The sequence below is a fragment of the Anabrus simplex genome, chromosome 2 (assembly GCF_040414725.1).
Source record: "Anabrus simplex isolate iqAnaSimp1 chromosome 2, ASM4041472v1, whole genome shotgun sequence".
Taxonomy (NCBI): Eukaryota; Metazoa; Arthropoda; class Insecta; order Orthoptera; family Tettigoniidae; genus Anabrus; species Anabrus simplex.
In genome coordinates this window covers 315,827,753-315,854,405 of record NC_090266.1, presented here as the reverse complement: position 1 = coordinate 315,854,405, position 26,653 = coordinate 315,827,753, and the positions used below count along the sequence as shown (strand labels likewise).

Sequence of the window (26,653 nt, the reverse complement as noted above, 5' to 3'; positions counted from 1 at the left end):
TAGCGTACCGCCGAGATTTAATGTGTTTTTGTAACACAATTTGGAACGACACTACAGTGCCAACCACAGGGATGATTACGGTGATTTGACAGACACCAGTCGCCAATTGAAGTTGGAAGAATTGAAAGAAAATTTCAATCAGCACTGTTCTGTAAGTATTATAGTTTTAATTTTTAAATGCTTGTTTACAAACGGGAATGAAGAAATGATTGAATTATCTGAAGAACACTAAAATTGTGACTTTCCTGACAGGAGATAGAGGAGAGTGAGGTTGGTGGACCCGTTTTACGAGCAAAATACAAATGTTCTCTGCGAAATGCCAAAGCTGGGAAACCCTTCGCGGAAGGGAATATAATCAAGGAGTGCCTAATGGACGCGGTGGCATGTATTTGTCCTACGGAACTAGTTGATAAAAAAGACATAATCTCTCTTTCTCCTCAAACTGCGACCAAATTTTGCATCCTTTTCCCTCGCCCTCGTCGAATCAAGCGACATTACGGACACAGCTCAGCTCGTTATATTTATTCGAGGGGTGGATGACGATCTTCGGGTCACCGAGGATTTCCTAGACTTGGTAGCTCTCAACGACACCACTACCGGTTTCGATATTTTCCAAGCGGTAGAGGGTGTTTTTGAGTCAATGGGATTAAAATGGGAGCTGCTGAATAGTGTAACGACGGATGGAGCTCATGTATTACCTGGTCGACGCACGGGATTCCTCAGCTATGTAAAATTAAAAATGGCTGAGAGCGGTACTACCCTAATGGCGGAGATCCAGTGCTTGATACACCAGCAGGCAATCTGTGCAAAAGTCGCCAAGCTTAAAAACGTAAATGGGAACAGTTGTGCGAACGGTAAATTTTCTTCGCTCCCATGGACTCACGCACCGTCAATTCAAAGAGTACCGGGCGAGTTGGCCGTGCGGTTAGCGGCGCGCAGCTGTGAGCTCTCAATCGGGAGATAGTCGATTCGAACCCCACTGTCGGCAGCCCTGAAAATGGTTTTCCGTGGTTTCCCATGTTCACACCAGGCAAATGGTGAGACCTTAATTAAGGCCACGGCCGCTCCTTTCCCATTCCTGGGCCTTTCTTGTCCCATCGTCGCCATAAGACCTATCTGTGTCGGTGCGACGTAAAGCAAATAGCAAAAAGAAAAAAATTCAAAGAGTTCTTGGATGACATCGAAGCGGAGTATCCGGATATCCTGTACCATGCAGAAGTAAGATGGCTGAGCAAGGCGAAGGTGCTTTATCGAGTTTTTGCGTGCGGAATGTAATAGATACTTTTTATGACATGAAGGGGTGGTCCGAAGTTCTTTTGCGTGATCCTAAGTGGGTGGCGGACTTAGTCTTTTTAATTGACTTTACTGCCCATCTGATTACTTCGAACACTTCGCTTTAGAGCGAAAAGCACAATATCTGCGATTTGGTGGAAGCAATTCAAGCGTTCAAATGAAAATGGATTTTGTGAGAAAACCAGTTGCGTGCAAGGAACACAGGACATTTTCCATTGCTTGAAGCAGTGAAATAAGGTGTCGACTTTGATGAGTACTTGCAGGTAATTCGCCAATTAGAAGAAGAGTTTGAAAAGAGTTTTTCAGAATTATCAGAACCCCAAGCGGTGTTAGATGTATTTTTTCGAACATTTTCTCTTAGTACAGACAGTGCTCCACAGCTATTTCAATTAGAGTTGCTTGAACTGCAGTGCAATGTTCGTCTTAAAGATTGCTTTCTAATGTCACGAAGTTTAGGAGAATTTTACAGCGGCTTTCCCAAGAAGAATACCCCCTTTTGTATAGACATGCATGTAAAGTTTTGTCAATGTTCGGCTCAACGTACGTTTGTGAGCCTTTCTTTTCGGTTCTTCAGCTTACCAAAAGTAAACATCATGCGACGATGAGCGACAGAAATTTGCGCAATTGTTTAAGAATAGCTGTACCCAGAAATATTGCAGGCCTACTCAATTTGGAGACGATTGTTTGCTCAAAAAGTAAAAGCTCGTAAAAACGACTGAGTAAAAGTCACTCAAGGTCTGTACTATCTGTTCATATTGGTAAAAGTTTGTTGAATTTTCCTCCCAGATATGTTCAAATTTCAGTTTTGAATAAATCACTTTACTGTATTCTTTACTTAACAGTTGATTTCGCTTCCTGCATATTCCATACATCGGAGTACCTTTCGATTTGTATATGCGGTATATTTGTTATGGCAAAACAGCCCTATCAATATGATGTCAACAAACCCACAAAAGCCGTCGGCCGCACGACTGTACGTACGTATCTAGTCAGCGGGTTCCAAACATCGTCCGTCTCAGGTCTCCTCGCTAACACACTGTAGTGGTGGTAGGGGAAGGAGCGCTAGTCTGACTGTCCAGTGCTCCCCGAGCTCGGGCGCGCTCTCGGAGCGCAATAGCTGGATGACCCTGGGCTAGACGTTCAAGCAGGAAGTAGCTGCGTGGAATTAGGCGTGTTAGATGTACGTGGGTAAGCTACAGGGAGCAGTGAGGGTTGGAAACCTTATTGAGTCATGCGTTTTTTCAATTTTCATTTCGTGCTCTTCTAGGCATCCTTTACGAAGACTTGACTTTTCTGAAGTCTCAGATATTCTTCTAAGGAAGTTATAATCAATAGACATAATAATTATCGCCACGTAAACACCGACTAAGGACAAATTCATTGTGAATATCACCTGAAACATAACGCTGGGCTAATTCAACCAAGTAATAGGTACATACTCCACTCGTAGGGAATGGTTGCAACTATGTGGGCTTAAGAGAGACATGATTCTTTAGCACGCTGTGGTGTTTGCAGCAAGGTAAACCTGTCTGCACATTCGAGTTCATAACTTGAAACATACAAGCTCAGTTTCGAAGTGACAGCGTAGATTATTCCATTAGTACAGACATACGAGTCCTATTCTTCGTTGCCTAGAGTGGCTACATGGTACTAATCGCAGCCGGCATGTGATTTTTACGACGGATTCACAGTTCGAATCTAGCTGCGAGCTATTCATTTTTATTTTTATACTCTTAAGACATTCGTAGTTAAGGTTTAACTTCCTTAAGTCTCAAAAGTCACTTTTCACCTTTAGAAAAAAAAAGCATACATCAGAATGGAATAATAACACGCGACTTTTATATGGCAAACGACTACAACGAATGAAGCGCACTGCACTTATTGTCAGCATTATGATACACCCATTACAGCAAACAACTGCGCACGTTCGACTCGAAGAACGACTGGACTTCATACATAGGGCACATGAAACAGCACAGCAAAGTGCAGGCAGTTTCTACCACATACGCTGCAGCAAGCAAGAATGACTCACCTCTACCGTACTCATATATGCATTAACGAAGGTTATGGTCATTTTGAACATTTCCTTCTATAATCGAATGACCATGCACAAGCCCATTGCACCTCTGTCGGTACTAGCTTATTTTACTGCAAATTAGCTCTTTTAAGAGCTACTTAGAAATGAACATAACAGAGTACCTGCAACGTGAGAACTGATCATGATTTAGATTTCTCTTCAACAACGCGGTTCACACGAATATTTAACAACGTAATAAAAAGATCGTCCTATATCAGACTCAAACGTCCGACTAACGAGCACCGATTTCCTCCTCTTACTTCAAGCACGCTCGGCTATCACGAGCTGGCGATTGACAGTGTTAATATCATCACTACTTCTAGTCATTCAGCCATCATATTCTCTGTACATGAAGTTTCTGTGGTACAGAATTTTCCCAATTCTTTACAATCATTCGGTATTTTATCGTAAATGCTTATTTCGTTGATACGAATAAACGAATTATAGAAAGCGGGATAAGACCAGACAGCAAAGGTCGGTGTTTTTAAGGTAGGCTATAATCTGCGGGTTGCATAAAACTGAGTGAATAGGGGCAGCTGTACCACTCGACATGTAAAAAACTGAATATATTACAGATATGAAAAAGTATTCGGAATCTCCTTTTAAAATGAAGAAAGACGTTTGTTTTCGGAAAATCACTAAAGTTCCGGGGAGGGGGAGGGGGAGGGGTGTTGAAAAGAAGTGAAGGAGTTGAATTCTTTTTATGAGGATACTTACATCTCTGAAAATGAAGACGTTACAGGCCTGAAAATTGGTATATGACTACATATATAAAATACAATTGGCACCCACTAAGGAAGGGTTTCAAAAATGCCATCCCTAAGGGGATGAAACGGGGGTAAAACCCTAAAGACAAAAATATTTATTCCTCCGAAACCATTGACCACACAAAGTTGGAATGGCACTCAATGATTGCTTCTTTATGTACCAGATGTTAAATAAGACAAGTTTAGAAATAAATTCAGCCCATAAGGGTAAAATGGGGGTTAATACCCGAAAACAAACATATTCCTTTCTCTGAAACCGTTTGACCCCTAGACATACAAGGTTGAATCTTCCAATGGTAATTGCTCCTATGTGCATTACATTTTAAACCAACACACACTTAAAGCGTTTTGACTGCGGGTGAGTTCTGATGACATAATATCCATTTCTATGAAACCGTTTGACTTAAGAGGTTAAAATTTCACCAGATGGTTGCTCTTATATGTTTTATATTTTAAACAAGAAAAAGTCTTAACACAATACACCTCTAAGAGGTTTTGGCTGGAGGGTGACGATTTATGAGGAAATTATTCATCCCTCCAAACGGTTTGACGTATGAATTTAGCACTTTACAAGATTTTTGGAATGATGTAGGTGTCAAATATGGTATAATTAAAAATATTTCACGTATAAGGATTTTGATTGTGTACAAGTTATTCTTCTTCTTCTCAATCTGTTTACCCTCCAGGGTCGGTTTTTTCCTCGGACTCAGGCCTTGTATAATAGCGTAAGCAATGGTCGTGGCACACAGCATTTCTCCCGGTAGTTGAATTGGTTCCACGTAGACTACCTCTGCCGAGGAAGCACCAAGATTTTCTTTATGCGCACTTCGTATTCCAAGGAAGACAGCTGGTAAGCTTGCAGCCAAGCGTACCAGGATGGCACATGAGGGTTGCCTAGAGGTGACAGTGAAAACGTTCTACCATGCCATTGGCGCAAGTATGCCAGCTGGTTGTGGGTTAATCGGTCCACTGCTGTCAGACAGTATTGGGATGCCACCTCTACCGCCTTCAGGGCAGTGTCCTGGAGCTTCAGACTCTGGGTCGGGGGATACAACTAGGGAAGATGACCAGTACCTCGCCTAGGCGGCCTCACTGCTATGCTGAACAGGGACCGTGCGGCGGGATGGGAAGATTGGAAAGGATAGACAAGGAAGAGGGAAGGAAGCGGCCGTGGCCTTAAGTTAGGTACCATCCGGGCATTTGCCTGGAGGAGAAGTGGGAAACCACGGAAAACCACTTCCAGGATGGCTGAGGTGGGAATCGAACCCACCGCTACTCAGTTGACCTCCCGAGGCTGCGTGGACCCAGTTCCAGCCCTCGTACCACTTTTCAAATTTCGTGGCAGAGCCGGCAATCGAACTCGCGCCTCCGGGGGTGGCAGCTAATCACACTAACCGCTACACCACAAAGGCGGACTACAAGTTATTGAAGTTGTAAAACTAACAAGGGGAGGTCACGATGTCCGCGCCACCGATTTTGTTCAGACTTTGTAGGATCGTAGTACTACATCACAAAAACACACTGGCAAAGTAGTAGCACGCAACTCTCAAAAATTTTCGAAGAAAGCTATTTTGAAAATGTCCAAGAAAGTTAAGAAAAGTTTAGCATGCCACGTACCATCAAGCGAGACACTGAGGTCCAGTGGGTAAGGTTCTCCACTTCAGTTATTAAGATGGCGAGTTGGAGTCACGCTGCTATCAGCTTTTTACACCCTTTTCCCCCTTTTCATCTATTAAACGTTATTTCCTTCTATTACTGCCAAAATAGATTTAAACATTTTCTTTCCCAGTAATTCGGCCTCTTCTTTAATCTCTACAGAGTCGCCGGGATCCAGTAAGCGATCTATATAAAGAAGGTGCTCGACGTAATGCATGGCCCTTTTCAACTGTTTATTTATTGCTTGCTCTCTCAGGGATTCGTTTGCACTTTGCGTAGCTTCACATTCAAAAACACTTTCATTGGAACATAATTCAACATGTGAAATCTCCATGCTGATCGAACTTATGATGAGCAGGTCTGGTTACATCGCACACAACCGTTACACGATACAGTGAAGTCAGACAGCGACTATCTGCTGCTCTCATTCGCAACACGAGGAAAAAAGGGGGTTAGGAAATGTCAGAAAAAAAGCTGAGACCACCTAAAAATTCTTCCACACGTTGAATGTATATTATTTAAAGATTTAAATCACTCAAATTACTAATCACTTTCCACAAGTTTAATACATATAATAGACCTAATAATATAGGAGGTCTCACCTCGATTGTTATCAGATATCGGTGTTTCCCTCTATACACATTAAATTCTATGTTTTAGATTTTAAATAAGAAGTGGTCTTCAAACAATATACCCCTAAGAAGTTTTGACTGGGGGATGAGGAATTATGACCAAAATGTTCATTTCTATGAAACCGTTTGAATTACGAAGTTAAAATTTCAAATCACGTTAAATAACAGATAGTTTGAGACAAATTTAAATTTAAATGGGGGTTGAGATCCGAAAACAGATATATATTCATTCCTTCCCCCAAAACCGTTTAACTACGAATACAAAATTCCAAATAGCGGTATATATTTTAAATCCTAGGTGTGAATTAGGAAATATTTTGAAATATCCCACCCTTAAGGTGTTAAATTGAGTTAAAATTATTCATCCCTCCAAAACCGTTTAACGTACACATTTGTAATTTTACGAGAAGGTTCTTCGTTTACGTCTTAAATGTAAAATATCATATACTTCAAAATATTTCTTCCCTAAGGGATTTAGATGGTGGTTGACTCTCAAAAATCACAATATCCCTCCTTCTGAATCCGTTTCAGGTGCGATCTTAAAATTTTATATAAAGAGTAGTCTTCTATGTCATAGATGTTAAGTAATATTTTTAAAACATTCACCGCCTAAAAACATTCATTCCTCTATTACTGCTTGGCGGACAATATCTAAATTTCACAGGTTGATCGCTTTTACATCTCATATATTAAATAAGATAGGGTTTTAAATATTCCAATTCTTCTGTACAGGGTTCAAATATATGTTAGAAAGGAAAATTAATAAACATTCCCACCAAAAACCGTTTGACGTACGAACTGAGGGCGAGGTATAATTACAGTTATATATACTGCAACAAAAATAACCACACAAGCTATCGGGCAATATTCCTACACACACAAAAACACACGGAGCTGTTGACATGCCCTATCATGAGCTCCTCTTAAAACACACACACAGAGTGAGTCAAGAAACGTGTTACAATACAATCAGACCGAGACCAACATATACGCGCATAGTCATAACAAAAATCACGTCTCTATGGTTAAGATTCCATAAGACGTTATGCTGTAGATAATTAGCTACTTCTCAGCTATTTAATAAATTGTCGATATTTCCTTTGTAATTGATTAGGTGAATTATTAGAATTAACATATTCATGTTTTCTCTCTCACCGTTTTTAAAAATCTGTTCTTTTCTGTTCATTAAAATCTATTCTTAATGATAATAATAATAATAATAATAATAATAATAATAATAATAATAATAATAATAATAATAATAATAATAATGTTTTCTTAACACGGTTGCGTGGTACGAACCCAGTCAACTGTGAGTGGATTCGAATCCTGCTATCAGTAGCCCTTAAGATAGTTTTCTGTTGTTTCCCCATTATCTCACCAAGCAAATGCTGAGCCGGTACCTTAATTATGGCCACGGCCACTTCCTTCATAGTTCCTAGTCCCTTTCTATCCCATCGTTGCCGAAAACCTATCTGAGTTAGTGCGACGTTCAACTACTAGCAAATAAGGTGGTTTCCTTAATGCCCTCGTAATTGATACAATGTTCACGAGACGCCCGGATGTCGGAATTTTACCTCACAAGAGTTCTTGGACGTGCCGGAAGCCACCGACATGGGGTTGTGGAATTTAAAAACCCTCAAGTACCTCAAACTTCATGCGACACGAAACCCACCATTATGAAAACGGAAGAACCTCCGTGGCTCAGGCGGCAGCGCGCCGGCCTCTCACAGCTGGGTTCCGTGGTTCAAATCCTGGTCACTCCATATAAGATTTGTGTTGGACAAAGCGGAGGCGGGATAGGTTCTTCTCCGGGTACTCCGGTCTTCCCCGTCATCTTTCATTCCAACAACACACTCCACTATCATTTCATTTCAACTCTGTCATTAATCATTGCCTCACAGGAGTGCGAATGGCTTCGGCAGCCGCTAGATGGGCTCTTCATTCATTCCGTTCCTGACCCGGTCAAATGACTGGAAACAGACTGTGGATTTTCATCATGAGAGCAGGACAACGACTGCGCCATGAAACAGGCCTGTACTGAACAATTTGTCTGTGTTCTTCTTCTAGATAGTTTACCATAAACTTACATTTTTGTCACATTAGAGATGTTCATCTGTTTAATTGCAAACCTGTAGATCCACGGTAAGAAACATAAGCCTACATTTGGTTTACGTAAGCAAGACCGTTCGCAAGCGATACTGTTTATTCCACTGATGGTGGTAGGAGGTTGTGATACAGTTGCACTGAAATGTTTCTAAGTATTATTGAGCGTTTCATTATCTCTTACTTCTTCACATTTAACGTACGTTTATAAACTGTACATTATTTTATTTGTTTCTAATGATGTGAAATAACATGATAACCCTTAGCAATCGAATAAGTAATTTCTTTCTTTCTTTCTTTCTTTCTTTCTTTCTTTCTTTCTTTCTTTCTTTCCTTTTTTTTTTTTTTGTTATTGATTTTATGTCGGCACGAGTTGTACAGGTCTCATGGGAACGATGAGATAGGACAGGGCTGAGATGGGAAAGGAGACGATCGTGGCCATAATTAAGGTATAGCCCGATAATCTGCCTGGTATGAAAGTAGGAAATCACATAAGACTACTTTCAGGGCTACCGACAATATGGTTCGAACCCATCATATCCAGAATTCTAGCTCACGGCTACACAGCCCGAACCACGCAGCCAATTTGCTTGGTATACTTAATGTCCTCGATTATGTAAATGCTATAAATGCAGACTATGTTGGTAAGCTTCCCTTCTTCACTTTTAGTTTCTGTATAGGTGCAGACACCTCGATGTAGGCCTAATTTCATTTAAGAGATGTGGAGAACAATTTAAATTTCTTCGCATTTATTATACCGAGCACAGTCCCTAGTAATCTTCTCAGTATGCACGTAAATGACTTGTGGCTTTTCGCTCGATGATTCCTCGTCTTCACAGGGAAACTCGATTCCAAAACTCATGAACTGTTACTTTATAGACAGAACTTTGTCCAAGAGCTGCGAAATGCTTCAATGCTGCCGTTAGCGCGCATTATTCCTATCGCTCATGGGCTACACAATAGTGGTAGTGCTCTAAAAATCAAGTTCCGAGGTAAATGATTTCAAAGTTTACCTTAGTACTGACACGAGAAATGAATAATTGATGTAATAAAGAAAGAGCGATATGCGAAGCAGTTCCGATATAGGCTTACAAGAGAAGATCGTGATATCGGAACGAATGACATACAAGCACTAACTAAGATTTAATGTAATAAAACTGCACTAAATAAATTCGTCATTCTATCCTATTCTGATGAAGGAATATTTACTTTGTGTTCTAAATAATTAGTTTTTGTATTACCTGCGTTTGAACAAACGAAATTAAACTCGATCTATTTTTCACGTTGTTATAGATAAGTTATTATTATTATTATTATTATTATTATTATTATTATTATTATTATTATGTCCGACTCGTTGGCTGAATGGTCAGCGTACTGGCCTTCGGTTCAGAGGGTCCCGGGTTCGATTCCCGGCCGAGTCAGGGATTTTAACCTTCATTGGTTAATTCCAATGACCCGGGGGCTGGGTGTTTGTGCTGTCCCCAACATCCCTGCAACTCACACACCACACATAACACTATCCTCCACCACAATAACACGCAGTTACCTACAAATGGCAGATGCCGCCCACGCTCATCGGAGGGTCTGCCTTACAAGGGCTGCACTCGGCTAGAAATAGCCACACGAAAGTATATATTATTATTATTATTATTATTATTATTATTATTATTATTATTATTATTATTATTATTATTATTATTATTATTATTATTATTATTATTATTATTATTTCTTATCACAGATGAGACTCTGAAAGACTGGCACAGGCCTCCGCACGTAGAATAGAAAAACATTGTACCGATGATGATGATGATGATGATGATGATGATGCTTATTGTTTAAAGGGGCATAACATCTAGGTCATCGGCCCCTAATGGTACGAAACGAGACGAAATGTAATGACAGATTAAAAGTCCAAAATCCTACACTGACCAGAATTCAAAACGTGAGGACGAAAAATGAATGGATGGATATGAATTTAAAACAGTCAGTGGATCCGACCCACAGTGCCTCACATTCACATAAACTGACGCAAAACAATAGTATTACTGACCAAGGGACTGCTTCTAAAGCATAATACTGAATCGATGATACTTGCAGTCTAAAGGGGTCGAAAATCCAAGTCCTCGGCCCCTCATAATGGTACTTATCGCAAGGAAAATAGAACCATTGTATTTCTCATGGTGCTGTACTAATCAAAAGTAGCGTAGACTCGTGGTATTCCACACATTATGGTACTACTCACACGTAAGGAAATTTGCACATGTAATAGAGACCTATGGTGTTTTGCACATTGCGGCGCCATTTACAGGCAACGCAAACCTATGGTGTTCATCAAAAAGTGTACTAACCACAGGGACTCGTACTATCCCGTGGTGTTCCTCATATAGTGGGCAAGCCAGAACCATGGTGTCGTTCATATAGTGGTACTAATCACAGGTACTGTAAAAGCCGACAGTGCACTCTAAGTGGCGAACTGACCGCATGGTGCTCCTGCGTGCTAGTAATCACAAACCTATTTGGTACCTAACATAGTGGTACCACGCGCAAGTGAAAACGTCCTATGGTGTTCTCCGCGTGGTGGTACTTATCACAAGTAAGTTCATGGTTCTAATACAATCATCCCTTGGTCGCCCCTGTTAGTTGCCTCTTACGACAGGCAGGGGATACCGTGGGTGTATTCTTCGTCTGCGTCCCCCATCCACAGGGGGTGGCATTGTACCAATTATTCAAACATATTAATTAATGGCCAGAGAAGCGTCTAATCAGTCCAAAATGGAATTCAGCCCGCGACTAAGTTTAAGTAAGAAATAAAAGAATAATATAGCCTAACCAGCCGTAGTCTGTTATGCGACGAAGTGGAAGTGAAACCTGGACTTCAATTTACATCTTTTGAAATTTGACCCTACTTACGGCCTACTCTTCTAAAATGACGCACTCACATATAGCTTAATTCTGAAACCTCGTATGTCCAATGCTCTTCCTACCTATTATATTCCTTAAGACTGGTCAATCCTGCCAACCACATATTTTATATTCAGTCCATCATAATAATTTTCGTTGTGTTCATTTTCCTGTACTAATGTGTAGAGGAAAACATACCGTATTGTAGGGATGTTGCTTGCAAGCGAATTTATGCATTCCTACAGTACACAGTTAAGCTCATTTTCTTTTACACGTAAGCATAGGAACATGAATACAACGAAAATTGTTCTGATGGGCTGCATATCAACATGTGGCTGGGAGACGTGACCAGTCTTAATGAATGTAATTAATAGGAAGAGCATTGGGACATACGAGGTTTTAGAAGTAAGCCATCGGTATAAAGATGCATATTACCGGGCGAGTTGGCCGTGCGGTTAGGGGCGCGCAGCTGTGAGCTCGCATGCGGGAGATACTGGGTTCGAATCCCACTGTCGGCAGCCCTGAAGATAGTTTTCCGCGGTTTCCCATTTTCACACCAGGCAAATGCTGGGGCTGTACCTTAATTAAGGCCACGGCCGCTTCCTTCCCATTCCTAGGCCTTTCTTGTCCCATCATCACCATAAGACGTATCTGTGTCGGTGCGATGTAAAGCAAATAGAAAAAAATGCATATTTCCGTGTTACGTTATTTTAAGAGCAGTTATATGATACGGAATATTGGAGAAAATATTTTGAACTAACTTCTTTAGAATGTAGAAGTAATTAGTATAAGCCACGGAGGACAAGTTTATAAAGAAATGTTCACTCTAGATTTCACTTAACGTCTTGGTGATTCCAATTTAGTTGATCCGGGTTGCAGGACGAAAGCGGGTGTATATGTCAATCAATCACTTCAATCCTTTCTTGAAAATGAGTTATCGGTACTACTCAACTCTATTGTACGCAGCGAATTAAAGGATTTAAGGAAAATCTTATGAGAAATCTTTGAATTGGTTCCACTCGGATGTGTGACACACTGCTGTAGAATTAATGCATAGTTAGAACAATAAACTACTTACATTACCGGCTCCATTATCGTCCTGTGTAACATCTGAGGGCGGTTCTTCAAGATGATCACTCGTCGAACTCATATCTCCATCTGCTTAGTACTCAACTACCTACACGAGACCTTACGTTATCTCACAGCTAGATAGCACCCAACGCGTTACAAACAATGGTGTCCGAAATGAGCGCAAGTCCCTACCGGCATGCTGCTAAGGTTCGAACTAAGGTCACTAGGTCACGTGAGTGGTGTCATTATTCTTCTCCTCTCCTGCTATGTGCAGACGTCAGCTAGGCACATGTTGGCCGCAAGAAATCAAGAATTACTCCTAACTGTTATATGGAGGATATATAATAATGTTATGATCGAGAGAGTTGGCCGTGCGCTTATGAGCTGTGAGCTTGGATTCGGGAGATGGTGGAGTTCGTATCCCACCGTTGGCAGCCCTGAATATGGTTTTCTGTGCTTTTCCATCTTCTCGCCAGACAAATGCTGGGACTGTACGTTAATTAAGGCCACGGCGCTACCTTCCCAATCCTAGCCCTTTCCCAACCTTCCGTCACCGAAAACCTTTGATGTGTTAGTGCGACGTTAAACCAGTAGGGAAAAAAGTTGCTTGGGAGTTGACCACAATAAATTAAGAGCTACATCCTATTGTTATATTTATGTTGCTCTCCCTGTGAGTTACTGACTGCTTTAGGAGAAACAGCATGGCGAAGTTAATCCATTTAGTGTGCAAGATGTATGAGACAGGAGAAGTGCCATCCGATTTTCGGCAGAATTTTGATATACCTATTCCTAAGAAAGCCGGAGCCGACAAGTGTGAAAACTACCGCACCATACGTTTAGTATCTCACGCCTGCAAAACTCTAACACGTATTATTTACAGAAGAATGGCAAGACAAGTTGAAAATGAGTTGGGAGATGATCAATTAAGCTTCAGAAGAAATGTGGGAACACGTGAAGCAATCCTGACTTTACGTCTGATCTTAGAGGATCGAATTAAGAAGGGCAAGTCCACACACATGGCATTCGATAATGTTGATTGGACCAAGCTCTTTGAGATTCTGAAGGTGAGCGGGATCATGTACCGAGAAAGAAGAATTATCTACAATCTATATAAAAATCAGTCTGCAGTGATAAGAATAGGGGGCTATGAAAAAGAAGCAGCAATCCAGAAAAGAGTGAGGCAAGGCCTCAATTTTCCCCCTCTCCGTTTCAATGTTTATATAGAACAGGCAGTAATGGAAATCAAAGAATTTTGGAAAGGGAATCACAATCCAAGGAGAGGAAATCAAAACCCTGAAATTTGCCGATGATAATGTTATTTTATCTGAGACTGCAGAGGATCTGGAGAAGTTGCTGAATGGTATGGACGGAGTCTTGGGTGAGGAGTACAAGATGAAAATAAATAAGTCCCAAACAAAAGTAATGGATTGCAGTCATACGAAGTCAGGTGATGCGGGAAATATTAGATTAGGAAATGAAGTCTTAAAGAAGTGGATAAATATTGTTACATGGATAGGAAAATAACTAACAATGGCAGAAGTAAGGAAGACATAATATGCAGACTAGCACAAGCAAGGAAGAGCTTTCTTAAGGAAAGAAATTTGCTCACTTCAGATATTGATATCGGAATTAGAAGAATGTTTTAGAAGACTTTCGTTTGGAGCGTGGCACTGTATGGAAATCGAATATGGACGATAACTCGCTCAGAAAGAAAGAGAATGGAAGCTTTTGAAATGTGGAAATGTGGAAGAAAGCGGCCGTGGCCTTAATTAAGGTACCGCCCCAGCATTTCCCTGATTTAAACATGGGAATGCTGAAGGTGAGATGGATAGATCGAATCACGAATGAAGATATACTGAATCAAATTGGTGAGAGGAGATCGGTGTGGCTAAATTTGTCGAGAAGAAGAGATAGAATGATAGGACACATCTTAAGACACCGAGGACTTGTGCAGTTGGTTTTTGAGGGAAGTGTAGGGGATAAGAACGGTAGGGGTAGACCAAGGTATGAAGATGACAAGCAGATTAGAGCAGATGTAGGATGCAGCAGTTGTGTAGAAATGAAAAGGTTAGCACAGGATAGGGTGGCATGGAGGGCTGCATCAAACCAGTCTATGGACTGCTGACTCAAACAACAACAATACATAATAATATGTACGATTTGGTCTCAAGAAATACCAGAAATTAAGAATTACGTTCTACTGTTATACTGACGGTTAACTCTAATGCATAGTAACACTTGTGTTTAAATCCCTTTAAAGTAATATCGGTCCAGCGCGCCGGCATTTTCCCTCAAAAGGGGTTCTTTTATGTTCCAGACAATGTGCTGACACAGATTTCTCACATTTACGCATATTTAAATGCCCACGGTTAGTGCCGAAATACAGACTGAGCATCTAATCAATTATACCACACAACGATGTCATTGAACTCTTGGTATTTATTTCAAGTTGCTTTACGTCGCGCCGACACAGAAAGTTCTTACGGCGACGATGGAATAGAAAATGGCTAGGAGCGGCAAGAAAGCGGCCGTGGCCTTAATTAAGGTGCCGCCCCAGCATTTGCCTGATGTGGACATGGGAAACCACGGAAAAACATCTTCAGGGCTGCTGACAGTGGGGTTCGAACATTATTGGTAATAATATTAAGCATAGCATGGGTGGAACGTCCGATATATAAAAATTAATTGAAGTGGTACACATTAGAAGGAGTATTTTCGGTTTCTTACTAGTTCTCTCGTTTGAAAGACAGTCTCGTCTCTATTAATATTCAGTGTTTCTGTTCCAGTACTTTTCTTTGTTAGTTTAGTCGTGTTGATTAATGCTTTAATTACTTTTTCTATTGGTTTTACGTCGTACCGACTGAAACAAGTCTTATGGCGACGGTGGGATAGGACAGCGCTAGGACTGGACTGGAAACGACGCTACAGTCCTAGTCATTTGCCTAGTGTGAAAATGAGAAACATCCGGTAGATAGTGGGTCCAGGGAAGTTAATTCTGGACTGAGGGTTAGAACGGGGTTCACTCATCCTCCGAGTCCAACTGAAGTGTCTGATACGATAGTCAACTGACTCGGTCAAAAAAAAAAGCCAAGGCAGTAGGCTATGTTTGAGGTTGTCGTTACGCTGACCATGTGGGCTCCTGTACTGCAGACCATCTAGCTGGGCAGCAGTTGTCTTGGCAGGCCAAGGTCCAAATGAGCTGTTATACACGGGCTTGCTTCTTGGCTTTATTACGATAGAAGCAAAGAAACGCGATGAAACAGGCATTATCTGTGCGTTCATGTCAATTTAGAATAGCATCCAAATGATTATTTGTTTATATTTTTAATTAAAAGTTAGCTTTGATCTTGTTTTAACACCCAATCTGAGAATTCCGTCTTATATTTTGTGATGATGATTGCTGTTAATAGCCTCCCTGTATATTTTGTGAGATAAGGTCACACTGCTAATTTATTGTTCTTACTAACAGCCATAGACAGCCGAGTAATTAAGTTTGTGATTGTAATGCCACCTTTAGATCGCATGATGTAGCCATCTTGATAGTCTTGTGTTATTACGGAGTCTGTGTGAATAATGTGGGCCAAGGATTAGTGTGCATTTCTGTGATTTAAACTATTATACTATTCTGTTATTAACTCGTAACGAGTGTAGATAAAATGGAGAACGAGAACATTCGAGACAACGCCTGCTAGGAATGGGATTCAAACCTGTGTTCTTCGGTCTGAAATCCATAAAGTAGTTAGTAGGGCATAAAACTAAGTGTTCTCCGAGAAGTGCAAACATTCTGTTGTGGCAGCTTTACCACCTGACCCATGCTGGAGGGAGAACACACTGAAGATTAATACTAATAACATATTTCTACTCCGTACGCTATTATCTCCGAGTACTTGGATGTGTCCTTCAGCTGTTTTCTAGATGATAATTGTGGAGCTGAAGTGGATGAGATATAAAGAACTCCGTAAGGTAGCCCATGCGTTCAGGGTCATATCATGTTTTCTCCTCCAAGGTACAGGGCAAAAACCAGTAATTCAGAGCTATTAGGCTATTATCGTACCTACTCTCATGTATGGTGCTGAAACCTGGATTCCGCTGGAGAAGCATGAAAGAAACAGATTGTGAAATTCAGCAATCTGAGGAGAATGAATGTAGAATCAGGAGTGCCATCATCCAGAAAAATAGCAAAGAGATGGTATGGACACATTACAAGAATGAATGAAGAAAGGAAGTCGAAGCAGGTATTTGAGACCAAGCCCGAAGGTAGTCGAAGAAGAGGACATCCCAGGAATAAATGGATCCAGTACGACGGAGAGGTGGCTGAGGGGAAGGGAAAGAATGCACCAAGTCAGGCAGAGGATGAAATCGACTGTGAAACTGAAATAACGTAAGTCCCGTTCTCTTAGACCGTCTTCTCGTCAGGAATAATTTGTTTTGTAGGCCTACTTATCAGTACAACGAGGAGCATTTGTCAAGTACTTTTCAGTGCTACTTTCTTTCCAGGGATATATTTCAGGAAATGCCATGACAAGGATGGAGGTAGACGACCGTACTACTTCAGGGAAGGTTGTGAATCGCCGCAGGGCTTCAAGTTCTTGGACGGCTGCCCGAGCTTGTGGGCGATTGCAGACCGGAGCTCGACAGTTATGGAACTTTCATGAATGTGCAACGGATACTTTTTAATCTTCTCCTCTCAATAGTTTCTTCTGCACGAGTTAAATTTTATTTCTAATTTCAACGAGAAATTAATTTCAAAAGTAATTCCAGTTTAAAACTGAATTTTATCAAACGATTTCGCATAGCCAAATTGTGGTTTCTAACACAAGCTGTATCTTTAACATATACACTAGACACATTGCAATCCGTAGCTTGCGTACTTAACATTCCGTGCCGAGCGTGTCGGCCGTGCGGTTAGGGGCGCATAGGTGAGAGCTTGCATTCGGGAGATAGTGAGCTCGAACCCCAATCCCATAATCGCCATAAGACCTATCTGTGTCGGTGCGACGTAAAGCAACTTGTAATAAAAACATTCCGTAGTAAAATACAAAAATACGGTTATTCAGAAACAGATTTTTTTTCAAATCGTCCCCATACATTGTTTAAGCAATTGTTCCAACAGGTCAAGACATCTTCACTGGCATAGGAAAAATAAAAACCTCGTGCCAAGCGCCTGAAGCTGAGACATGACGACTTCCTGAACTTCACACTTGATCAACAATAGTCTTCCACCCAGGTGGTTTCTCAGTGGTACAAAGAGATTGAAATCACTTGATGATATTCCTCTCAAACCGAATGAGTTGGGTACGTGGTACGGGCGCGTATCCATAAGGTACCATGTGGGTTCAAGTTCCACTATATACAGCCCTGAAGATGATTTTACACGGTTCCCCAGTTTCACAGCAGGCAAATTCTGGGGCTGTACCTTGAAAGTCACGGCCACAATATTCCTAGAACATGTAATTTCCCACCATAGTGTCGCCGAAAACGTATATATAACTCTGTTGGTGCAACCTTAAATCACTGGTACATAGGGAAGTATCTCTAAATGGAAGCGCTGTAGGATCTCACATGAGTGGCTGGTAGGCGTTATGATGCAACAGTGTGATGATGATTCATACTGTATCAACCTGAAGCACACTACGCCCATTCACGTTTGATCACGTAACACCTAATCAGACAGCGCAACTGAAATGACGCGTTGAGTGATGATCATAACGGGAATCACCCGTCTAGCTGTGCGCAAGCATCACAGGAAAGAACGATATATTGAGAGATGATGTTATCTCACACAAAGAAACTAATATGAACTAACTACCAACGCGTCCGCCTGTCACCCGGCGCCCCCGGGTTCGATTGCCGACCGGGTCAGGGGTTTTTAATTGTAAATGATTGATCTCCCTGGCCTGGGGACTGGGTGTTTGTGTCGTTCTTAACGTTCCTTTCCTCACACTAAACACTTTACACTTCCGCCACTTACATAATACACGCAGGTTCCACACATAAGTAGGGGAAAAATATCTTCATAGGTCGACGCCCCGAACAAATAGAAAAGAAAACTACCGATGTTATTATTGTCATTAGCCTATTATCACCAAAGTAACCTATGAAAGAGAGAGAGAGAGAGAGAGAGAGAGAGAGACTGCAGTAAACTCTTGTCGTAGCAAACATCATTACGAGAGGAACACACCAAACCGACCAGCGGACCAGTTCGAGCTAGCTCACTGTGTCACAGCTGGACCGTGAGCTATGGTTTCTCATCCCTTATTAAAACCAGTGGTATAGGGAATAAGGCGAGCAGAACAACAACAAGCCACTTCGGACTTAACGGGATGCAGGTTTTCTCGAATGATAATGGGCTGGTAGCTCACCGGGTATGGCTTTACTTTACAGATCATTATCGTGGCACATTTATCTCCAATGTATTTCGTGAGAAATGGAATATACTCAATATCTCTGGAGATGTGAAATATAAGAAAGTCTACTTCCCTTATGTACAGTCAGCTGAATGCGTTCTGCAACATGGCCCTAAGTTCGCACTCGTAATGCCAGTCACTCACTCTACCCTCGCCTCTCTCCCTCCCGCGTTTATCTCCTCCTTGTGATATGCGTTTGCATACAGCACTATGAATTATAAGCACGTGGTACGCTCCCCCGTAGTTCAGTGGATCAGCTGTAGGCTAAAAAATCCGTGCCTACCATAACAGCTGATTTTCGAATTGCGGCGTGAACGATTTAGTCTTGTTTCCGAATGAACACACAGTGATAACGTCAGGCAACGAACACACAAAGTCTGACCGAGCTAACAACTATGATAAATGCTTCAGTCCATTCTGACATGACACAGAAGAACAAGTGCTGGCTCTAGTCCAACACAGCAATTTTAGCATTCATGAGGCAGCGATTCGGTGTGTCATTTCGCCTAGGGCTGCTCAGAGATGGCGGGTATCAGAGGACTTTGGGCATCTACCGGGCACTCGTTTAAAGCGGGTTTCTACGAGGGAAGAAGACAACAAGTCAGTTGAAACTTCACAGGAGAAACCGTTCTTAAACTCGGCGCAAATCACGCAGACGCCAATTTTCTTGGATGCCCATACACAGTCAGTAAACGATTACGAGAAGCCGAACTCCATTGCAGAAAAGCTGCCACCAAGATGGCTCTCTCCGATGAACAGATAGTCGATCGGTGCGCCTTTGCCGAGATGGAGTTAAATCGTAATTATGACCACGCGGAGGTCGGGTCGGTTAATGGTACAGGCCTCGGTGATCCCGATACGACAAAAGATATATAGCCGAGTGTTCACGCAGTGACCACATATCTGTGTCGTGTTGGGGGTGGATATCGTCTGATGGGGCTGGAGTGCTTCATGGGATAGATGATCGTCTCACATCGGACCAATATTTGGACATTCTGCATAATATCATAGTTCTGAGTGTGAGAGAGAGCATTCCGGATGAGGTAAAGCAGTTCGTGCAAGACAATTCTCCAGTCCACACAACCGGTCGTGTTCAAGGCTGGCTTTCTGAGCAGGACTCCATTGAACTGCTCAATCTGGTCCCTCGAACTCCAGACGTGAACCCCATTGAACATGCCTTGACAAGGTAGAAATACTATAGACCTATAAGGAAACACTGGCTTCACCCTCCCCCGCATTCACAGGGTGCTTTGTGGGCCGATATGTTGGAAGAATGGAAGAAGATCGCCCTCGACGAGGAATACTTTAGGAAGCTTGTTGAATCAATGTCACGTCGGCTCCGACAAATTGTTCAAGCCGAAGGATACTGGACGAGTTAATACAGTATTTTCTAAAACAGTCCTTTTCAGGACTAATACAATTAAAAGCACGATACCAAACTTCGCAATGAATATAAATGTACACACCGGGCGAGTTGGCCGTGCGGTTAGGGGCGCGCAGCTGTGAGCTTGCATCCAGGAGATAGTGGGTTCGAACCCAACTGTCGGCAGCTCTGAAGATGGTTTTCCGTGGTTTCCCATCTTCACACCAGGAAAATGCTGGGGCTGTACCTTAATTAAGGCCACGGCCACTTCCTTCCCGCTCCTAGGCCTTCCCTATCCCATCGTCGCCATAAGACCTATCTGTGTCGGCGCGACGTAAAGCCAATAGCAAAAAGAAATGAAATGTACACGAATTTGTTTAACACAACAGACTAAAATAAAAACAATGCGTAGAGCAAGACTCGAACCCTGGTTCTTAACTTGACGGGTGCGTACACGTCCTTGGAGCTAACTGGCACTTACATGAGCATGCTTAATATTGTAAGACTAATTCCTATCGTGCACGATAGTAGCATATTTATACCTCTATAACAGTCGTTCGAAGGGCAGTGATAATAAACTACGCGCTCAGTGCAAGCATTCGGAGTGGAAATGCAAATACTGTTATTATGGTGTCGTTACACAATAGAATCAAGGAGTCCAGTAAATAATAAAGAAATTATTATTACCAGTATTCGAACCCCGAATCTCCTGGTTGATAACCGAACTCTTTCCTACACTAACACACGCCGTAAAGTGCTTCACCTCGAGCTTCACTTGTCAGGCATGCCCCTCACTTCACATATTTATTTATACAGGGTGAAGCGTAATTCGCGCACTCGGGCGTCGCAGCGCAACTCCTCACATGCCAGCAATAAAAAAATGTCTCTTACAAAATTTCATCTTGCGAGTATATCCGGCAGAAAAACGACGTTGAAGATTAGCAATCTGGCAACACTGTAACCACATGTAGGGTAACTACATCTGTCAGCAGACATTACTCGTATTGTACGGTTGGTGCAATGGATAGAGTTTTGGGTTAGCATGCAGGAGGTCGAGTGGTCGATCCTGGGTTGAGGCGTATGTTTTTTATTTCGTAAATGTAGTCCAGGTGGTATGGTATCTGGCATCTTAATCGTCAACAGCGATTGCAGTGGGTCCTCTAGAAACAATTTGCACTTACATACTACGATCCTAGAAATGGACGAACAATCGTTTTCATTGGTCAGCTTTGAAAGCCGCCCTTTCCACGTCGTGGGCGTGAATTTATTCGCACCACTTCATCTACTAGATGTGAAACCTGTTTTCTTTGTACCCTCCTCCAATGGTCCCATAGATTAGTACCAACTATTATTCTTGCCTCGTTCAGGTCCATTACATTTCGTTAGGGCCTTACGTTACCAGTAGACCTAGCAACGTTCTCTGCGAATAATGTCCAAACTCGGTTACAGTTTGTATATGTTATCACCATGGTCCCAATAATTCTGCCTTTCAACATTGCGTGTTGCGTCTGGTAACCGCATGCTGTTTAGTACGTATCTCAATGTATTATTATTATTATTATTATTATGTTGTAAATGTAAGATAAATATGACCTCAGAAACGGTGTCTTACTGTCTTACAGTAGGTAGGATCGAACCACCGACCTCCTGCATGCCAACCAGAAACTCTACCCACTGCACCAACTGTACAGCACGACGTAAACGTGCTGACAGCGGTAGTTACCCTACATATGGTTACAGTGTTGCCAGATTGCTACTCTTTAACGTCCGTTATCTACCGGATATACTCATCATCATCATCTGTTTACCCTCCAGGTTCGGCTTTTTCCCTCGGACTGAGCGAGGGATCCCACCTCTACCGCCTCAAGGGCAGTGTCCTGGAGCTTCAGACTCTTGGTCGGGGGATGAAACTGGGGAGTATGACCAGTACCTCGCCCAGGCGGCCTCACCTGCTATAGTGAACAGGGGCCTAGTAGGGGGATGGGAAGATTGGAAGGGATAGGCAAGGATGAGGGAAGGAAGCGGCCGTGGCCTTAAGATAGGTACCATCCCGGCATTTACCTGGAGGTGAAGTGGGAAACCACGGAAAACCACTTCGAGGATGGCTGAGGTGGGAATCGAACCCGCCTCTACTCAGTTGACCTCCCGAGGCTGAGTGGACCCCGTTCCAGCCCTCGTACCACTTTTCAAATTTCGTGGCAGAGCCGGGAATCGAACCCGGACCTCCGGGGGTGGCAGCTAATCACGCTAACCACTACACCACAGAGGCGGCTCCGGATATACTCGCAAGACGAAATTTTGTAAGAGACATTTTTTTATTGCTGGCATGTGAGGAGTCGCGCTGCGACGCCCGAGTGCGCGAATTACGCTTCACCCTGTATATAGCTGTTTCTCGCCCATTTCATTGCATTATTTTAGGTTAATCTGATACCGGACAATAGCTTCATTGTGTACTGACAGTTGCATTTCGTCAGGAAAGTGTCATTTGAAATAAGTGAGTTGCGTAACTTTTTGTTGTAGCTGTGCCGCCTAACCCGAGGACGACATACTCTATACAGGAACTTGCATTTTTCATGCGTCAAGTTTTGATTGTTCAACTGTACGGTTTATTCTCAGTTTGTTCCGTGAACTGTGTGCCCTTTAAACCATAAGCCGAATATTCCTATTTTCAGGAAACAAATTCTCTATTTTAAAATCTCGCGCTTTATACCATAGTTCCGTTGTAGGAAATACGTGGATTTGATGAAAGAGCACGAAATATTCTGTACTATTTGGTTCTGACTGATGATCATTCGCCACTGCTGGTTCCAGTCACGTGACATCCGTCAAGATTAGCGTCTCTGGTAATGCACTAGTTTTAGTTTGTATAACACGCTGTCCGACTCCTTGATTGAATGGTCAGCGTTGAGAGGGTCCGAGGCTGGATTCCCACCCGAGTGGGGATTTTAATCGCATCTGATTAATTCTTTTGACTGAATGACGGGGTGTATTTGTCCCACACTCTTCTCTTCATATTCACACAACCACCACAGAAACACGCAGTAGTAATTACATCACTCCGTATAGGGTTGGTGACAGGAAGGGCATCCGGTGGTCGTAAAACAGGGCCAGATTCACATGTGCGACACATTTCGCACTCGCGGATCCACAAGATGTGGAAAAAGAAGAAGATCACACACTTTACAGCAACGACATTTACAGTGATATATTATTATGTCCGCATCTGTGGTGTAGTGGTTAGTGTGATTAGCTGCCACCCCCGGAGGCCCGGGTTCAATTCCCGGCTCTGGCACGAAATTTGAAAAGTGGTACGAGGGCTGAAACGGGATCCACTCAGCCTTGGGAAGTCAACTGAGTAGAGGTGGGTTCGATTCCCACCTCAGTCATCCTCGGAGTGGTTTTCCGTGGTTTCCCACTTCGCCTGCAGGAAAATGCCGGGATGGTACCTAACTTAAGGTCACAGCCGCTTCCTTCCCTCCTCCTTGCCAGTCGCATCCAGTCTTCCCATACCTCCACAAGGCACCTGTTTAGCATAGCAGGCGAGGCCGCCTGGGAGAGGTACTGGCCCTCCTTCCCAGTTACATTCCCCGACCCAATGTCTCGCGCTCCAGGACACTGCCCTTGAGGTGGTAGAGGTGGAATCCCTTGCTGAGTCCGAGGGAAGAACCGACCCTGGAGGGTAAAATGATTAAGAAAGAAAGAAAGAAAGAAAGAAAGAAAGAAAGAAAGAAAGAAAGAATGAAAGAATATTATTACTATTAATAATAATATTATTTTTTAAATATATACTTGATTGCTTCTTTCATTCACTTAATGGCTGCGGTGTTTCATTTTCACGCTATAAGGTAAAACAATCAAAGTGTTCTTTATTTGCCATCTGAAAATCTGGCAGCCTTATGTAAAACACACCCATTCACTCACTCACTCACTCTTTCGAATTAATGAAAGAAATTCTGGTGTATTGTTGATAAGGTTGCTGTAGCCCATGTGTTTAATGGGTATCAGGTTTTGTTTGATAACCTGTGTTTATGTGGTTTTGGTAATGGTGTGTGTATTCTAATTAATTGGGAAGGAAGTGGCTGTGGCCTATCGCCTACACTTCCTGACACAAAAATCGAACAGACTCTTGTACAGAAGGATCAGCATCAAAATTTGTACAATTCGTCGCGAACTATGGTCTTTCCAAATATAATATTTCTTGTCTTACTCTTTAATACACATGTATCCAATACACAGTTCGCCGAAAAAAGTCCGTAGATAGTGAAGTGACAAGCAGCGTTTAGGCCAATCTCTAGCGATTTTATACTTGTTCCTAAGGCATAGAACGTGCCCTTTCATTGGAAAATTATAGATAAACTTTCGTGTAGAAATGGTTATAATATAGTGCTCTTTTTCGTCGGTCGTGCTTGTACCTGGAAAAGAAGTAGCCGATGATTTATTATTATGTCAAAAAGTACCGTTTGGCCAGTCGTCTGGGGCGGGGAACCTACCTTTGCTCATGTTTACGACCAAACCACGATAGCAAAGGTCACAGGTACCTTTCTCCAGAAATTCCATTCGATAATAAAGTTGATAAAAATGAAAACAAATTCTAAAATTGTCTGAGTGCTACGGACACTCTAAGATATCATCATCATCATCATCATCATTATGGATTGCTATGCCTTTACATGTTCAGTCTGCAATCCTCTGTGATTTAACTAAACGCCTCAAGAATCCTCCATTGGCAACTAGCTCTGTGGCCTCGTTTTGTTCCACACTTCATATCATTATACCCAGGTATAATTAATTGAAAACTAGGTTTTATCACCGTCATCTTAGTCTCTTACTTTTCTTACCTTCCATGGAAATAATAATAATAATAATAATAATAATAATAATAATAATAATAATAATAATAATACCGGGCGAGTTGGCCGTGCGCATAGAGGCGCGCGGCTGTGAGCTTGCATCCGGGAGATAGTAGGTTCGAATCCCACTATCGGCAGCCCTGAAGATGGTTTTCCGTGGTTTCCCATTTTCACACCAGGCAAATGCTGGGGCTGTACCTTAATTAAGGCCACGGCCGCTTCCTTCCAACTCCTAGGCCTTTCCTATCCCATCGTCGCCATAAGACCTATCTGTGTCGGTGCGACGTAAAGCCCCTAGAAAAATAATAATAATGATATTATTATTATTATTATTATTATTACTATTATCCTAATATCGTGATACAAGTTGAAAAGGGCATTAATTTTATGACTAGATGCCCAATTTTGTACAGCATCGTATAATTTAGAGCAATAGCCTTCGAATTCACTAGTGCTGATCGTGAATGCAAAATTAATCTGGAAAATCATAATCTAAATAAGTCAAGAGTCACAGTACTGTACTTCCGATTTAAATACACACAACGATTGATCTGTCATTGTAAGAGAATGGATTGAAAATCCGTTTGATATTATCCAATTTTATGGTACATTATGTGTTTAATCGTATGAGGAGGGTCATTGTTTGATTAACTTTTCGCATTTGTTAAATAATAAAATTTGTTTGTTTCATTAATTAGGAGCACTTTTAGTTGATCAAGAAATTTATAACGAAAATAATTCTTTATGGACAAGTTTTTTGTTACTGTTTTCGTATAAGAGAATTAAGCAATACTCCATTTCTCAATCAAACTGTGGACAGAAACATGCTGGCAAAATCCAAAATTATTCAAGAAACTCCCTTCCATAAGCTGGACACACTTCCTAAAACATCTCACACTGTATACTTGCTATATGGTGAGCCACTCCCCACAATGTGCTCATACCCTGTGATGTAAGTGGTACTTACCGTCAAGTAAGTAAATCGCTTCATTGCAGCAGCTGAACGTCTCCTGGTGTTTCAGCGCTATTCATTTATATATTGTCACTCGCTCTCAGTATTCGCCAACACCACCACCATCATCGCAATCACGGAACACAATATTAATACCTGTAAGTGTCGGTAGCAATCCAAAAATGTTCGAATTTATTGTTGTTCTTTTCAACTATATCATAACACGGAAGACAAATGTATCCTCCAGATTTACTGACACGTAAAAGAACTCCTGCGGCACTGAATTCCGGCAACTCGGCATCTCCAAAAACCGTCAAAGTAGTTAGTGGGACGTAAATCAAATAACAATATTATCCTCTAGTACTCATCTCCGGAAACTTCCTCGCGGAATTTGAACATTATGAAGAACTCCGTGAGTCGTGCGGTCGCTGACCGAATTTGAAAGAAGTGACGATGAAATCAGTTTCCAGCTGATCTGAAATGAACATTCCCCAATATTGTGATAAGGAGCAGACCACGTGGGAAGTAAACAGCGAAGTTCAGATGATCCCCTCTCTTGCGCCCAGCAGCGA

The 26,653-nt window shown here is 42.0% G+C and overlaps 1 protein-coding gene across 2 annotated transcripts in view; it reads right to left on the bottom strand.

The window, feature by feature from the left end:
* LOC136864087 (facilitated trehalose transporter Tret1-2 homolog) overlaps nucleotides 1-26,653 on the bottom strand; it is a 462,248-nt gene that overhangs the window by 198,050 nt on the left and 237,545 nt on the right. Inside the window, exon 1 of one of the 2 annotated variants that reach the window (XM_067140643.2) lies at nucleotides 12,517-12,588. The exons of the other annotated variant lie outside the window; for it this stretch is intronic. Within the exon in view, the coding sequence (XP_066996744.2) occupies nucleotides 12,517-12,588 (72 nt within the window). Of the gene's footprint in view, nucleotides 1-12,516; nucleotides 12,589-26,653 lie in introns of those variants that run through there. 2 annotated transcript variants of the gene reach the window in all.